Raw genomic sequence first — 18,235 nt, forward strand, 5'->3', positions numbered from 1 at the left:
AACAGAAGCATTTACGTGGTATTAGAGCAAATTATCATGTCAGAGAAATTGTGACGTACTGATTATCGGTGCACTGATATCAAATAGCATGAATATAAAGGTGGTGACGAAGAATTAAGAGGATCTCCGGGCTCTCCATTTCTAACTTCTGACGAGTTCCAATACAATTAACACTGCACAGGTTGTGCAGAATTAGAGTGGTTTATCCACATTTCCATAATATAGAGATCTATGAAGGCATTTCTTTTTCGTCTTTCCACTTTCATCAACTTTCAGCGCTTTATAGAGGTTGTGCAGAATAACTCGAGCTTCCACTATTTTTCACTCCCTCTTTCACCTTTCAAGGATTCTCGTGCTTTGTTTCTACTATACACGTAGATTCTGCAAAATTACTGGTGCTTCCCAGTTGGCATCTTTTTCTGCAGTGAACAGGTCCTGGGCCCTCACCACTACCAGAGCAGATATTTTCTGAAGAAGATTTCTTGAGCAGTTCTTGCTCTTCATTTTGCTCCTTAGTTGTATTAACATCAACACCAGAATATGCGCTTCCCGGGATCTCAATTAGTAGATCATCGTCCAGATCATTACTTGGGAACTTTGAGTCACAACCCTGAAAGCAAAGAACGAATAAAATATGACTAGAATAAGTAACACTGGTCTTTTATATCAGGTATAATGCTCACATTCACCTTAACCTAAAAAGTAAGTGACTGATGAATCTTGATGAGCGTAATATAGCATACTGAAAGAACATTACGAATTTTCACTTCAATTTTACTTCACATGAACCTCAATCTAATTCTGATTTTGATCATGAAATCAGAAAATCTAGAGAATACTTCCTAGAGTTTATCAAGAAGAGGGCAACATCCATTACATGATGAACTGACAAATCTTTTACCAAGCCCAATGGTACATTATAGTCCATTTCCGTTCAATAGAAAGTCCCTCTAAACATTGGAATTTGGCATCCCAGCAAATCAATGAACTAAAAAAAGTGTGTTACCCAAACCGATGCCAAATCAAATTTACATGTGTATGTGTATGCATATACGTTATTTGCAATGGGGAGTTCAAACTTCGAATGGCAAAAATGTTTCTTTACTATCTCATCCAGTTGATGATCAATCAATGACTAGGAGTTTTTTAATTTCTCCATAGGAGCACCTATTTGAGTAGGAATACTATAGCACCTGAACCAAATCGGTTTCTGCAGACTGCTTGACGACATTTATGAGGCTGGTCAGTGTGTCTTTGAGTTGCTTCTTAGCCTTGTTCCTAGCAATACGCCGTTCTGCATTTTGTGCAGTGGTAACATCAGCATGACAAGCAACACAGAGGGTCCTCATGTTCTCTAACTTGCATTCACCTGGAGAAATCAAACAGAGAATTCATCAGAACTTGCCATTCTTTTACTTGCACTAATCTTTCGAAATTAAGACAACCATAACCACCGGTAAACATGACTGATCTAAAATTCAGATCGCTCAGCAACAGCAGTAGATTACAAAACGCCACCTTGGGAGCATTTTTGAGCATGTGGGGGGTGGTGGGGGGAGGCACATGGCTCTTTAGAGCTATTTATAATAGAAATAAATGAGTAAAATCAACCTGTAAGACATCAGAGGATTAATGAGAGAGCAAATTCAAAAACAATAAATCTAAACAATACAATTGTGACATACCTCCCCCCTTATAAACAGGTATGATGTGATCAGCATGCCAAGCATTGCCTTCTGCAGGGTCATGAACAAGCTTCTCCAGTCTGCAAAATGGCAAACAAACAGATTGAATGGAAACCTATAGAAGAGTACTACTTTGAAAATGATGACTGCATTTATTAGCCTCAGTTCTCTGTCCCCAAGAACCATAATCTCAAGAAGGCAAAGAAATGGATTGTAAACTTATGGACGCACTAGCACCGCAAAGAGTTTCACGAGGACCCTTTACTAGTTCAATAGTGTACTATCTAGCCTCTTCACCCTATTTTCCATGTCAATTACACTGACACATTGGAACAATCAATCTCAAATTTCAATTAGAAGACATTATGTGTAGCCAAAAAACAAAGAAGTTTATGCCCAGGAAGAATACAAGCAGTACATGGAGTTAGAATCATTTCCTATAACAGGGACAATGCATGAAATAACCAGCAAACCTCCAACTCCAGCATTCTAACACCTGTGATAAACCCCAGGCCAAGAAACCATCATCCCTGTTACATTAAAGGCCTACTCCCACAAGAACATTATGGTACCAGTTTTATCAATGCATCAAAGCGATAATAGAAAATAAAAGAAGGCACTATAGGCGAGACAACCTCAAATATTCTTGTAACAAAATTGTGGAACCCCACAACACATTGATAAAATAACCAGAGAAAAACCTCCCAAAATGCATTTCAACTACGAATTCAACTTGAGTTGAGTCAGCTTGCGAGCTTCAGAGCGGCTCAAGTTGAACTTAAGCTCGAGCTCCTACTCTTTGATAAGTTGAACTTGATGCAACAGTCCACGATTCCAAGTGCAACACTGCTGCTGGAGAGTAACTTTTGTTACTTAACCAGAGCTAGGAGGTTTGAAAACATTTCCCCAAATTAAATTTCTAGAATGTATAGAGTGTAACAAGTATTTAAAAGCCAGGTAGAGAAGTTTCATATGAGCTGCCTTATAGATATCTTTTAGTATGTGACATGCTCCAAGGACTCCAGAAGCCCACTTACAGTTGGAGGATATTTGTGATTATCACCATTCATTTGGGTAGTGTTGCATTTGTAGGCACCAAGGTATATAGAAGCAAGTTTGAGTTAATAAACTCTTATTAAGGCATTCCCTTGCTTTCTTTACTCTAACGGTCTAACCTTTAATCACTTTCAACACTCACACACAAACACTTCAAGCAAGGCTGACTTAGCTAGCCGGGATGGATTGTTGAAGGAGCTGAAGCTGCCCAGTAACTATTTTAAGTTCAAATCCGTGGCAAGTGTCGAAGCAAGATCCTGCTCCTGTCAGAGGGTGAGAAACGTGTGTGAGTGCCTGAGGTAGGGCCATCCAAAAGGGGCCCACAGCGTATGAGAGTCTGCATGAATTGGGGAGATGGCAACGTGGGAAATATATGAGGCTTCCATCGTACATCGGGTCAGAGAAGAGTATAAAACCTTTTCTGATAAGTAAAACACAAAAAAGAGATTGCACGGATAAGGAGGTGGCAAGGTTATTGATTAAGATGTTGTAAAGTAGTGGGGGGCTACCATGGGGTATTGCAATGACAGCAAATCCTGCTTTATGGGATGATTGTGGAGGAAACTCGTCAAACTCTTGGGATCAGAGTTCCGCTTCATGACAAGCTTGTGAAGGAACCACCAGTATTGAATTTGTGAAGACGAGGCTGTGTTGAACCTTGTTGATGTATAATCATGGACAGAGGTACTAAAATGGTGTAGATTATTTACAATAGTCACATGACTATATAAAGTAGCAGGATGCTAAGAAGGAAACTGCACAAGTGGTTTATACGGAGGAAGAGTTTCATAAACACTTAATAAGACAAATTCTGCAAAAGAACTTTAAGATCTGACTAAAATAATTTAAATGTCATAGAAAGTAAGGTGAACGTACAGTTTATCTCGTTTCGCAATATTTGGAGCCACTTTCATAATATATGCTCGCCGCATCTCAACTGATAGAGGTCTCAAACGATTTACAAGTTGATGGCAGTCTAATTGGCAATTAGTGCAAAGGCCACGTTCAACTTGGAAAAGCCCCTGCAAGCCTCTCACAGTTAATTCTAGTATGTCTCTGGTAACAAAAACACATGACTTGAATCATATAGGTAACATGGAAGCAATAACAAGTAATCCAGGTCAAAACCTCACGAAGATATCTATTGCTAGTCCGTGAGCGATATTCTTCAAAGCAATCCAAACTACAGAAAAGATCCTCAAAGAATTGCGGCACCTTAGCGTTGTTTCCCCTGCAATCAAAATTAATGCATAACTCATTCCTTGCTTCGCTAGAAAAGGAGTTAGTTGTCTAGACCTACTTGCAAGGAGTCTGGCATAGCTTGCATAATGGGTCATCCATGTCAGACCATCCTTGAAGGTAAAGTTTCTCTTTCCGACCATGACCACCATAGAGAGTGACTTTCCTCCATGCAGCATTGGATGGTAATGGATGGCTTATTTCAGCTGTAGGTGTTTTACGCCTTCGACTTCCACCACCTCTCAGTAGTCCCTTAGAAAAGAAGCAGAATTGTCAGTCAATAAGCTTCTAGCAGCAATTTATGAACAAATGATTTAACTTAAGAAGACAGACAACAAAATGCAGCAGTAACGCTTATTAATACCCAAGACAAAATACACATACCCCATCATCATGGTTAAGACTTTCGTTCAAATAGCACAGTTCACAAGATAGTGGAAGTTGCAACGGTTTGTTGGTCAATTTCCTCTTCTCAATAGGCCTCAACTTCTTCCACTCATTGATGAATGCCATAAGAGCTTCCCTATATAGTGGATTATCTGCAATAGATTTAGTACACGTTTTATCAGTTCCCTCTGCAAGTGCACGACACTCAACATCCTCTTGCCGGAGATTCTCAAAAAGTGGTCTTGGTCTTGAATCTGTTCCAGGGGTGCAGGAATACAGGTGGATCCTTCCAGTATGTTGGCTCACCTGAGTACAACTAGAACTTCAGCAATAAAATCCATATTTCTAGAATACTAAAGCATATAAAAGTGAATGTGTTGGGTCATTTACATCTTGACGTTTACCATTCCTTATACGCAAGGAATATAGAAGAAATAAGTCTGGCTATTGCATCATTTATAATATTTTAAGTGACACCATTTTTAAAGATCTATATCGAAGGGGGCCATAGCTGGAGCTTATGAGTGAATTTATTGGCTCAGAAACACATGCACCACAAGATGATAATGAGCTAAGAAGCCAAAGAACCAAAAAAGAGTAACTTGAGCAACAGAAAAGTTGATACCAAGAAGAAGCTGAAATTTATTAAGAATACATCTCTAGAAGGTGAAACATTTGCAAATGAATGCAGAAGCTGGAACCATGGATCAATATAGCCTAGTATCATCATATAGATAAGTTCCTATCAAGTACCTCTTGCTAGCTAGACTAAAATTCTTTCAATAGTTAATGATTTCAAACAACTAAAATACAGAATAAAAATCACCTCAATCAGCACGTAGCACAATTAAGAAGTAGCATCTTTTAAGCCTGTATTCAAGAATGACAAGTCTAAAAGTCTAACTAACTTCTACCATGCGGATCTAGCAAGGAGGGGTAGCTGATATGTTTACATCATTAGCCAAGAAAATTTTGAGAAGATTAGTATTATCCATGAACAATGATGTAACAATTGTAAACCTAATAAAACAAAACTCAGTCTACCTCAAACCGGAGAGTGGACAGGATAGAGCTCTTAACTCCATATTCAACATTATTGGCGCTTCCATCTCCATTTACAGTTGTTTTACTTTCATTTCTTTGCCCACCCTTATTGGCTTCAACATGTGTCTCAGAAGACACCCTTAGAAGCCGCGAACCATGATTTATGCAAGAATTCTGGATTGTGATTACTTTCTTGCTCTTCTCACTTGCAGTCCTGGTGGTTTCTAGATAAGATACACCTTCAACCTGAGTAGCATTGAGCACCCAATACCCGCACATAGAATGTGTCCAAAAAAAAAAACAATAACTCTAAAGTTAGATCTTAAGCAAAAAAAAAAAATCAAGGTCAGAAAGTATTGAACAGAAAATCAAATAAGGTAGTTAAGATGACTACATGAGTTTTAAATTTAGCAAAGGAGAGAGCCTTATTACACAGTAGCCATGCATCACGCATGCTTATAATAATGCCACCCTTACAGAGCAGTCACATAATAAGTCAGATAAAAGCTTAACTTCTCATTTTCTACATCCTAGAAATTACTTTAAAATGATACCTTTATTTCCTGTATAGCATCATGCTTCCCATTTACAGTAGAAGAAACACGAAGTAAACTCCTATTCAGCTGCTGCCACTGTAACTCATCTGAAGTATCCTGATAGTTAGAAAGAGGAGAAAGAACAAAAAATGTAAATGGTGCACAAGGAAATTCTATAGAAAATGCTCAAGCAAGATAACTATCATCTATTTTATGTCAGAAACAGGCACCTTTGCGCAGAATATATATATATTCACTGGTCTCTTTTGCCCATGCCTATGAGCTCGATCTTCAGCCTTCAAATGTTTCAAGGATACAAGCATTAAATGTAAATACAAATATTATTAATCTATTAGCAGAAAAGTTCAAGCAACATTAAAATCTTGTCATACTGCAAAATTAAGACATGGTATGGCCATGCCCCCCCCCCCATATCTGAGACTATAATGGTGTGAAGGCACCAACAATAACTCTAAATAGATCAATTTTGAGATTATAAAAGAGAATAAGATATCGCTAATCTTTACGAATGAAAGGAAAATAAAGTTCGCAGTATGTAGAATTCTGAATAAAATTAAGACACTAATTTGTTAATAATCAACCATAAAAAAATCTGAATTTATCATAAACATATTGCAAGTCTGAGAGTTCAGTTTAAAAGTCAGAAAACAACTAACCTGAGTCTATCAGACTCTCTCAGACCTAAAATTTTGCACTAACAAATCCTTTGTGCTATATCACTGCATGCACCATCAGGGCTTTCATGAAAGTTCTTACAAAAAGACAATTCCTAGCTGACAACTTAATACATGCACATAGCTGCCTCAATCAAAACAAAGGTGAAAAAAGAAAATGAACAGCTACACTTGTGGTAAAAGCCTGCAACTACCTGAACAGACAGCAGGTGGAACTTTATCCACCAAAAAATTGAAAATCTTGCTGCTACAACTCCATGTTACAATATAAGCCGATGATTGATCTTAATCAAGATGTATATATTTGTTTCATCAGAATAAAACCTATTTCTAATAAACTGAGCAACCAAAAGAATGGATATTTCATAGCATCAAGGAGTTTGAAACCCCTCTTTTAAATATATTCCTTTCACATCCAAAAAAAGAGGAAAAAGAAAGAAGTGAAAAAGAAAACTATCCCAACTTAAAGAACCCCTCTCTAAGAAATTATAAAGGGGAAAAAATAAATTGAAGCATGATGAAATATTAACTTAATTAGGTTAGTACAATGATCATCAAACTTCAACATAGAGAAAACACAAAATACTAAACAAACGCACCTGTTGAATATCACCCGGTCTCATAGGTAACTCCAGGAACACAACATTGTCCGCTGATGTTAGATTAAGCCCAGCGCCTCCAGCACGAATGCCAATTAATGCAATTTTAACCTGAGAAAAGCAATAAGGTATGAATAAGTGAGGCAGGAAAAGAATTTTTATTCTTGTCTCCTGGACTCTAAAATAAAAACTAAAACAACCAGGTCAAGAATAGTAAGTATAATGGCATTAGGACTCAGAAGAAGCCAAAATAATAGAAGCGAAAATTCCTGAAGCATCCATTTTTATTATTAGGCAGCCACTTCAGAAAGCAAATGCCCAGAAGCCCAAATAAGGGTCCGGAACTGAATAATAAACACCATGAACGAGCAAAACATAAATAGACCAGGAATGATTAAGGAAGAACACAACCTTACCTCTTTTGATGATTGGAAAATTTGGATGGCTGATTGCCTATCAATACCCGTTATGGTACAGTCAATGCGGACAAACTGTATTCCTTTCTCACATAGAAATGCCTGTGTCATAGCATAACTATAGTCAGTACAAATAAGTGCCTACTAATAGCAGAAGATATATGTCAGCATATGTAGTGCAATGCCAGTGGAATTCAAGGAAAGTACAAGCATAGATATCTCTACCACAGGCCAATTATGTTAAGTGTTCCCATCACTATTGCATCTTTGAGAGGATGACATTTTTAACCACTTAAGGTGCAATAGTGCATAAGCTACGCATACAGCATGTCATCATGTTAATAGGATGAAGATGCTACAGTATTAAACAAAGAAATTTTCAGACAAAGTAGGCACAGAAATTGTTCATATGTTAGAACCACCAATAGCACAAACACAGTGATTATTTCCTTAGAAGGTGCCAAGTCATTTCATGAGAGAGAGCACAGCATACAAGTTTGACCCTTAGCCAATGTCATAATTTGTCAAAGCTGATAAAAGATCCATAAAACTAATTGCCTCTTCAGTTTGCAAGTAAAACATTGATATGTATCTTTACAACCATACTTAAAAATATATATATATTGTAGATGTACATATTTGACTATAAATGATTTCAAACATGAAACAGTACTAGGCATCTCATTATGAACTTCCTACAACTAAAACAGAGATTATCCCACACTTTAATCCAGTGCCTTTGTACTAAAATTTTGACCACTCACAGTTCCGAATCCTTACCTATGTCCAACAATTTCTCGTTATTGCAAGCAACATAAGTTGCTCAAATAGGCAGTCAGTTTGCTAATAGTTTCAACAATAAACAAACTGTTGCAATGGATGACACCATAAGGCTCTAGTTTCAAAAAAACTAGCCTTCATTTTCTTTTTCTAGATAAGTTGGTAGGAGAACAAGAAGAAAGTGAAAAATTTCCTTTTCATCTACCAGTGGACTGCATGTCAAGCAGGTCAGAGAAAAACTTAAAGCAAGACAAACAAGACAAAGCAAAAGAGGAGATTCATATATTGCTTCTCTCTTTGGCATAAATGTTATGAATTCCATGAAACAAATATTAGGAAGATTTTCCAACCACAAAAAGCATTCTCACCTGCACTCCATCAAGCACCTTATGATGATAAGCAAATACAATCATTTTGTGGGAACCAGAACTGTCTTCCCTGGTTTCCTCTCCATCCACCTCCGCCATGATGGGATGTATAGAGAGCCACTCAAAGAATCCAGGTAGCTTTGCTATACCAAGTGCTGATAGTTTCTTTGACAATTTCGTATTCATGTCACTTTCTGCATGATGCAAAAAAATATATTTATCATGAAAATATGTAAAAATGCTGCAACTCATACAAGTAAAAAACTCTCTAAACACACTTCAATGTTCTAAAAGCTTCAAACATGTATCTTTTCTGTTTCATTTCTATCTATTATATAACATGTGCATATGCATCAGTTTTATTGTGCATAAGGAAACTACAAAGCTTCAGCAAACCAGGCAATGGTATTATCTGATAAATTCCACCAGTTGCAAAGCTGCCCAAACTCAACCTCATCATGTTTCTATATCACTTTAAGTGATCAAGATCCGTAATGAAGATTCTAGAGAATCAGCATTCTTTTGAAAAAGATTATATACATAGATAAACTGCCTCAGGGAGTGACACTTTAAAAAATGAATAGCAATATCAGACTAAGGTACCAAAGACAGTCACAGAAGAATGATTTGCAGAGGAACATGATTTCACCATAATATCGCAGATGCTAATACTGCTAGGTTTCAAAATAAAAAGCTCGAAAAGAGGAAGTCTTACATGGTTCAGTGTAAATAATTGATTTTACCCGCAAAATGCCCAGTCACTAGTTATGTGGGCATTCCAAGTTGCAACACAATTGACCAAAAGTATGTTAATGATCAACAATAAGACAAAAAGTAATTAGGCAGCTGAGATGGAAAAAATCCAAAATAGCCTGTTCACAACCAATCAACCCTATAACAATAATAACAAAGGCTACCATCACAGGAATCTTCACATTTTTAATTAACCATTCTAACATTCAGAGAACAAAGATATTATTAAACAATTTAGGAACTGACACAGAAAAAACCCATTATCAGCTACCTAGATCAGTCAAAGCATCTTACACATTTACTTAACCCATAGTTCCATGACCGAGCACCAGAATACTGCTGGATGCTTCTCTATGAAGCTATCATTATCTTGGTCTGAAACTTTCTCAAAACATACCCAGAATTAACAAGCAATATAAAAACTCAAATAAGAATGATGAGTAAAGCTACAGCAACAGAAAACTCAAGCTAAATTGAGCAATAACTTTGCATTTCACAATTGTCAACCTTACAGTCAGTGAAGCGTCAAAAAAGAACCATCAAAGAATGACATTCAATTACAAAGAAGATCAGCATCATTCGAGAAGATTCTGTGACAGAATAAACAGCAAGAGGAATAATACTGCAGACGATGGGTTGTATATTGCAGGCTGGAGCTAATAAACAAAATATTGATGCATCACTAACAGGTATTTACTGCATTAACAGCAAGTTCTCAGTAAACATGGGGTATGAAATTAAAGGGAACCAAAAGTACCTTGGTCTTCCTCAGAAATGTGGACAGATGCATCTTCAGTATCACTGTCTTCAGAAGCATCAACATTTTGCAGCCCCAGAGTTACCATTGCAAAATTAATATCTGATCTCCTCAAAACTAACTTTATTATTTGCCGACGTTTGGGTGGTAATTGCAACAAAACATGCTCCTTTAGGCGTCTTACCTGTACCATAGTTGAAAAGAATCCAATATTAGCCAAAGAAATTCCAAATCAGAAAAGACAAGAGAAGAAAAATCAAAACTTCAACAAACAAATTATGTCTTAATATTAAAATATCCACAGCATAGAATAAGATGGACAAGTAAAAATCATCTATTTCAGCAACATGTACTCTGATTTTAAAAGATCTCAACCACTTAGGTCCTCGATCAAATGACACAGGAAGGCTTTTAGAGAGCACAGCAGTAACTGCTATAGTGGTACAGCTACAGGAGAAGTGTATATTTTGATACTACATTTCGAAAAACATTGAAAATGATGCCCAGTTTGTCAACGAAAATCATGAATCTGTTCCAACGACCAGCATTATTAGACTTCAGAAAAATCACACTTCTATTCGATAGTCAATTAAAGGCCACGATTTGGTTTGTAGAGGGCACTACAAGAATTGGCAATTGATATGGTGCATATACCTAAGAATATATAAGCAACTAACTGTCATAAGAGTCCAAGAGTTATTGTTCATGACATCAGATTTGGGACAACCATCACCACAAATCTAGAGTAATGTTCCCGTCAACCAGGTCTATTAACATAACAAAACTTGATGTTTTGAATACATCGAAAGAGAAGCACTCATAATATAAAGAGAAATACAAAGGCCTCACCATAATACTTTGCTTCAGTAAAATATTTAATTCCTCCAGACGTATCCCCCTCGAGAAATCCTACAAAGAAGATATGATAGTGAATTTTTTTAAAAAAACAACAAATCGTAGCTGATACAAAAAGGGAAATTTTGTTAATGAATATCAGTAAATGAGAAATGCAGGAAGCTGACAAATGTGGTTAGACCCAGGGAGCAGGGCGTAAAAGAAAAGAAACTTGTACAACAAAAATTAGTAAGATCACATTAATTAGATTTTTATACCATAGATTATAAGTGCCAGGCACAAGCCAGATGAAAACGTTCACACTTTTCAGCACTTTCAGAGAGACATAGTACTCAAAGAACGAACCCAAATTTACCTGAAAAACTTTTCCTTGACAACCCCTGACAAATTTGACAGAGCAGTAAGTTTTTGCAAATTCATACTTGGTCTGCCCAAGCAAACCCGGCCTGCATCAATTAAAACAAATTACCAATAAAACAGAAAGGTCAATAACAACTCAAAGCTATGAAAAATCCAAACTACTTACCATAACATGTTTACCTGATGAAAAATGTCATAAGGTCTATTGTCACCTAGCAAAATATGCAACCCAATATTAGCATTCTTTTAAATTTAAATATGAGCCACATAGAATTCATACAATGAAAAGAGATTAATATACATTTAATAGGCAAAATCTCACTTTTGGTTCCATTAGATAGGTCATTATCATTTTTGGTTCCGAGCTTTACGGGCTCAACTCTTTTGGTCCCAAAACCCTAAATTTTTAACAGTTTCGGACCTGTTCTGTTAACTTTTTACAAAAACGGCACCTAATTAGACATGTGCCGGTAGTCAACGGTCAGGGTGCAGAAAAAAATGCCCTTCAGCTGTTCATGCATCTTCTTGGTGGGAAAAAATGACGCCAACTCTCCTTCTAGCCTATTTATACATGTAAAAAACCCACGACATTATTCTCCCTATTGACAACAAAATATTACACAACACTTTCATCTTTTTTCATCACTATAGCCTATTTATATTTGTAAAAAACCCACAATATCTTTTTTCATCACAAAAAAAAAACACTTCACTCCCTTTTACTAAGTAAAGTGGTAGTAGTTTTTGGCAAATTTTCAAGATGTAATGTGGATTATGATCTTCAGTTCCACTTTCTGTTTGACTACTTCTTGTTCTTGTTCTATGTATTTTCAACAGGATTTTGGTTGTTTAAATCTACAGGACTTATTCTTACACATTTAAAGACAACATAAGCTACATTTACTTGCAAAAAAGGCATATCCATTAGTCATTTATACATAATTGACCATTACTAAAAGGTCATCTAGTAATATATAAAAACATAATATAGTACATAGTTCCGAATTGTTCAAACTACCAACATACATAACAACAGCACAAAAACCCGATCATTACAAAAACCAAAATTTGATTTCTTCAATGCAATTTTCGAATTTCTTCATCTTGCAAATTCAATCGGCATAACAAACCAGAAATTATTACAGTAGCTCTTGCGCATATTGGTGGATCAAACCACATCAAAAGTCCACATCACCTCTACCTCTCCTCGAAGAACAACTATAAAACCTTCTACTTGGATTGTCACTTGTCCACGAGGTTTTAAATGAGCAGCCTTGTGACAATAGCATTCAATATTTGAAGCATTTTTAGAAGTTTGTGACATCTTTTGGCTACAGTGATGAAAAAGATGAAAATGTTGTGTAATATTTTGTTGTGAATAGGGGGAAGAATGTTGTGGGTTCTTTTACATGTATAAATAGGCTAGAAGGAGAGTTGGCGCCATTTTTTCCCTCCAAGAAGCTACATAATTGGCTAAAAGGCATTTTTTTCGCACCCTGACCATTGATTAACGGCACATGTCTAATCATGTGCCGTTTCCGTTAAAAGTTAATGGAACATGACCAAAGCTGTTAAAAATTTAAGGTTTGGAGACCAAAAATGTTTAGCCCATAAAGCTCAGAACCAAAAATGATAATGGCCCTATCTAGTGGGACCAAAAATGAGATTTTGCCATATTTAATATAAGCTATTAAAAGGTAAGATGATTTCAGCACCTTGACAAAGAGGGAGTTCCTGACAGTAGAATCAGATGCTTGACCTTTGCAGCCACATCAAGTACAACTTTTAGCTGTAGAAAGTGAACTTTAACTGTGGTGAGTAACTATGGAAATGAAGTTTGCATGTTTATATAAATGTACAAAATCGTCTCTACATCTAAAAGGTTCTCAGGCATTAAGAAAGCAAAAACACAACAAAAATTAAATAGCTCAAGAAGTTGCATGAACCAAGAAGCAGTAAAGTCATATCACATCCATGTTGCAAAGAAAGTGAAGAGAAATAGTGAAATTTGTGCTCAGCGTAATAGCATAGAGTGCATGATCTTAACAGTGAAGAGTGAAGCAAAGAGAAAGCATTGATAAATTTCTCTCCCCCGAGTTTAAATTTGAAATAACCAAAGGGTATTTAATGAAGAAGCCTGCTCTAGGAAGCAACTATTTGAATAGAAAGGTCAGGACTATAGTCTTGCCTATGTTCTTGATTATTTTGCTTCAACCAAACAATTTAAATTTTCACCGTATGTCTTAATCAAGGCACCATTTAATCTACAAACTAAAAGCATATGTCAAGTTTTTATCGTCACATTATATTGACCAACTTACGTATGTATGTGTATCAGAGCATGCATGAATTCATTTATGCCCTGTTTTCAGATGAGTGATTAAATACATTAACTTGAAATTCTTTAGCTGGTTATAAACCCAACCAGGTTCAATGTGTCAATCTGGGATCAGTCAGAATATTATTGGCAAGTCTGGTACCTCATCTTTTTCTGAAGATTTTTTGTTACAGTGTAGATGATGTGATTCATCTATTATCAAGGTGACCCATTCTTGCTCCAACATGCTACTCTGCAAACGACGAAGCATAGTGTACGATACCACTACAACTTTTGGACGCTTATCGAGACGTACAGGATTGTCCTGATGACCAAAAACTGCAAAGACGAAAAGGAAGCAGCACACCTTAAACAAACAATGGGCATGCGGCAGACAGCAATATCATATAATGATGTTTCAAAGGCTACCAGTCGATGTACGCTGGCATGCACCATTTGGTTCAAATATAGAAAACTTTCAGCATTACAAGTATAATATTACATATAAATTCATCTGAAGTTGCACCTAAACCACACTTGAATATGGTATATAGTAGTGTACTATATATCTATATATCTATATATATAGATACATTAGGAATGCGAAGTCCCGAAGTGCCACCTATCTCATGTCCGGTTCCCGCAATTGAATCAAAAGAAGCAGGGGAAAAAAAGGAAATGCATAGATATGTCATTCTTGAATAATGAATCAAGAGAAATTCGGATAGAGATAAAAAATGAATCTGCATTGCATAAGTCGTAATGAAATTTGCTCATGCAAGAGACAGAAAGGTCATGTCATAAACAAAAAAAGAGTCCAAACAAAGAGAGAGAGAAATAGAACGAGTGTGATTGCACTTTCCACGATACCATGCCCAATTTAAAGGCAACAAAAGGACTTAAAATGTGAAGAAATCTCAGAAAGATACCTAGGTGAATATCAGAAGGCAAACAGAAAGGAAACCAGCGCTCCAATTCTTCTGCCCATGAATGTCGTAAAATAGCTGGGCAGACAACAAGTATGGAACCTTCCTTCGTGAAACAGCCTGCAATTGCAATAGCCTATTACAAAACCAAGAGTCTGAATTAGTAAAATAATAATCTTTTGGCTGAGAGAAGTTACAACAAATGCATACATAAACAGGAAGTCAATGTCAATTTAGTAACCAACTAACTGTCTAAAGGAAAAATAGAATAGGAGATACCCAGATACAAATATCAGGCAGCAATAGAGATAATTATCATTCTTGACATTGACTGCCTAGCGCCTTCACAGTCCATCATGCAAGTGATCAGACTTAGAACACTCATTTACATATATAATCACTAGTTATACATAATTAAAGAAGACATCAGAAAATGGAAATGACTTTTATCTGTCCAGGAGACTGCCACTTCAATAAATGCAACAAAAGGTTAATATCTAGAATTTAAAGAGAAGCAGAAACAAAGATGGAAAAGAAATTCATGTTTGCAGAGTGATGCATAGGCAGCTTACAGATTATACCACCAAATTAAAGAGGCAAGAACTTTTGTTTAGAGATGCAAAATCTTTAGTACTATGTTTAGACCTAACATTTGGTCAAAGATAGCACAAAATTAAACACTTTTATCCACTTGGTTTCAAAGGGAAGGTGCAATTATGATTCTACATCTACGAGACGCATTTACTAGATGAATTTCATTTTTCTCATTATACTCCCTAAGTTTAAGTTTTCAATTGAAGCTTATTGTCCAAAAGAAAAGGATGACATATTTGGTTTCCAACAATTTTTCTTTATCTTTTCAGCTTATTTCAGTATATCCTGGATCAGATTAGATGTGAGAGAATTCCAGAAACCAGGGCAAGCAGAAAATAAATACAAACAAAATTGGATCAGCAAACAACTTGTCTGAGGCCTTTTTTAAGCACACCCCATACTGCTGCTTTGTGCACACCCCATACTGCTGCTTTGTGCACACCCCATACTGCCTTTTAAACATCAACAGATTTCATTCTCCAACCAAAAATTACATAGAAATTGACAGACCTTGGGCAATACAATGTTCTTCATCTAATAATGTTACAAAATCATTTTTTTTGAAGGGCTATAGCATCTATTTTCACATCAAATAAAGTGGGCAGCAGCACCAAACAAACAATTTATAGTAAGGTGTTTCACCAAACTAAGAAAAACTTTGCAACCCTTATGAATTTTCTCAAAAATTCAGTGGATACAATTTTCACAGTAAAAGAGGCCAAAGATGCAGTTCCAAGAACTTTTGTTTAGGTGCACCACTCCAAATCATGCTTTTGACAACTCTAATTTTCTGTCATATTTTTCTTGTATGACTTCATCTTGATTATGATCAGAGCTCATTGAGAATCAAGAAAAAGAACTGCGCCAGAAGCAGGTCCTTTCAGAGGATATTCACATTCTATTAAATTTAGACTTCCATACTTACTTGGAGGGTCTTTCCAAGTCCCATTTCATCTGCAATGAGGCACCGACCACCCCTCCTCAGTCCAAAACGTACACCATCAAGTTGAAAAGGCAGCAGAGCATTTACCAAAGTTTTCGGGAGCTCAGAAATTAACTCATCTACTTTCTCATCAGGTAGGTGCTCAGGCCTGCAAGGTATCCATTTTCCAGCAACGAATGAATGTGAAAGCCTCTCAATGACATTAAAGGTTCCCCAAGGTATCTCTTCACATTCAATGTCTCTACAATTCTTTAAAGACCTCAGGACTGAGTGATAGTCATAGAGTCTGTAAACGCATGCCTTTCCACCACCAGTATTCTGGGTGTAGTGTGACAAAACAACCTGACCAGGATCCAAGAATTTAAAAGATATTGATAAACCAGCTAAAAGATGACACAAGGTGAATGTTGTTTCACACATTGAACACTACTACGATTTACAAACAAAGGGCCAAATATTGATTAACCAAACTACTTACCTAGAAATTATAGTATAACTGGGAAAAGAATTGTCTGTTTTTCCTTCCAATTGAAAATGAAAGAAATCCCACAATGACTTTCAAAGAAGAGGAGCTTTTATAACCCAAAAAGAAGCATAAGGAAAATGATATAACTATAAATCTAATCTGTCCGTCCTTAATTACGTATACTTAAAACAAAAGGAAGAATAAATGACAAACTATGCCTAGGCTAAATTGGCCCGGCATGGAACTAGGCAAAGAAAATACAAAGAATCCCTGCAAAATTTGTTATAATTCTTCACAGAATTAAAGAGCATCCAGTTCTGTTTCATATTCTGTCTGCATTTCAGTATCCCGTCCTGCAGTGCAGCAACTTTACCTTTATTTCCTGAAACCATTTTATTCTCACTCATATTATCGACCATGTTTGGACACCTAGAAATATTCTTATGTAGTTTTCTAAAGCCTCACCGTGGTTACACCAGTATGTATAACCCAGTCTCTTATTTTTCTACGTTCTACAAAATCTTGGAAAGAAGCTAGAAACAATTCCATAAGCTTGAATCAGTTCTTGAAGAAACCAGGAACCCCTATCATATACCATCTATTTCAACATTCCATTTTCCTGAAGTCCCAAAAAAAAGGCGCCCCCGCCTTCACCGCCCAGATAACCCAAGAGCTGTTACAAATACAGCAATCACTTACATTGGCCAGACAATCTCTGAGTTTATGGAAGCAAATATCTTCACCAGGATACACAAAACCATCAACTGCAGCAGGAGTAACGGAAAACGAATCGGGCGAGCATATTTCCAGCCGCGCACGGAACCTCTCGGGCTTTTGGTTCGGCCCAGCTGAATCGACAATAAAGGGCCTTTTGGGAACAGGGATTTTGGAGGCGGCCTGGGGAGAAAGTTTCCGGCATCTGAAGAGTTTCCATGACTGGTTTCTCTGATGAGCGGTTTCTTTGTGGACTGACAGGATTGCCTTGCGCTTGGCTAGGGCTGCCGCCCTGTTTGCTGCGGCCCTTCTTCTTTGCTCCTCCGTGATTTCTTCTTCTTCGTTTTCCATTTCTGCTGAAAACTTCACTGTGTTTTTGAAATATGGGGAAGAGCGCCGAGGCCGAGGGAAACAATAGTCAAGACTCAAGTCATCAAATACATCGTTGGATATGCACGTCAAAGTCACGTGAGTAGGAGTTCCCTTGCCCCAAATAACAATTTAGGAGAAATTAGGGATTGAATTTGCTCGAATCCCACCCACCATCAATTTCTTCTTTTTCTTTTCAATCATAATTACATATTTTTTAATATTAAATAAATTGATAAATATATCATTCATTTAGTAAACTCATATAAAATATTTTTTTATTATAATAAAATTTATATTAAATAAAATAAATAAATACTCACACATCGGATCGAGATTCGAATCCAAAATCTTGAATTTATTATGCCAAATAACT

At 36.6% G+C, this 18,235-nt stretch overlaps 1 protein-coding gene across 7 annotated transcripts; it reads right to left on the reverse strand.

Annotated features, from left to right (window-relative positions):
* Window positions 1–114: 114 nt before the first annotated feature.
* On the reverse strand, window positions 115–17,995 carry LOC105168859 (SNF2 domain-containing protein / helicase domain-containing protein / HNH endonuclease domain-containing protein). 7 transcript variants are annotated; one of them, XM_011089034.3, is made up of 22 exons: window positions 17,476–17,988; window positions 16,293–16,652; window positions 14,777–14,909; window positions 14,011–14,186; window positions 13,246–13,319; window positions 11,697–11,732; window positions 11,526–11,616; window positions 11,165–11,224; window positions 10,316–10,499; window positions 8,806–8,999; window positions 7,658–7,759; window positions 7,242–7,352; window positions 6,178–6,243; window positions 5,966–6,064; window positions 5,412–5,657; window positions 4,365–4,673; window positions 4,042–4,232; window positions 3,870–3,972; window positions 3,618–3,763; window positions 1,686–1,765; window positions 1,194–1,369; window positions 115–610 (listed from the first exon to the last, which is right to left on the reverse strand). In XM_011089034.3, the coding sequence occupies exons 1-22, from the start codon at window positions 17,839–17,841 to the stop codon at window positions 341–343; spliced, it is 3,573 nt and encodes a 1,190-aa protein (XP_011087336.1). In that variant the 5' UTR covers window positions 17,842–17,988; the 3' UTR covers window positions 115–340. The 7 variants fall into 7 exon arrangements, 3 of the variants coding, with proteins under 3 accessions (XP_011087336.1, XP_088739610.1, XP_088739609.1); XR_016066735.1 differs by lacking the exon at window positions 115–610 and adding an exon at window positions 1,455–1,611 and having other exon boundaries at window positions 1,238–1,369; window positions 17,476–17,993; XR_016066736.1 differs by lacking the exons at window positions 115–610; window positions 1,194–1,369 and adding an exon at window positions 2,861–3,004 and having other exon boundaries at window positions 1,684–1,765; window positions 17,476–17,993.
* Window positions 17,996–18,235: the final 240 nt, after the last annotated feature.

This window comes from Sesamum indicum, linkage group LG8 (genome assembly GCF_026168435.1).
Source record: "Sesamum indicum cultivar Baizhima isolate 11 linkage group LG8, ASM2616843v1, whole genome shotgun sequence".
NCBI classification, from domain to species: Eukaryota; Viridiplantae; Streptophyta; class Magnoliopsida; order Lamiales; family Pedaliaceae; genus Sesamum; species Sesamum indicum.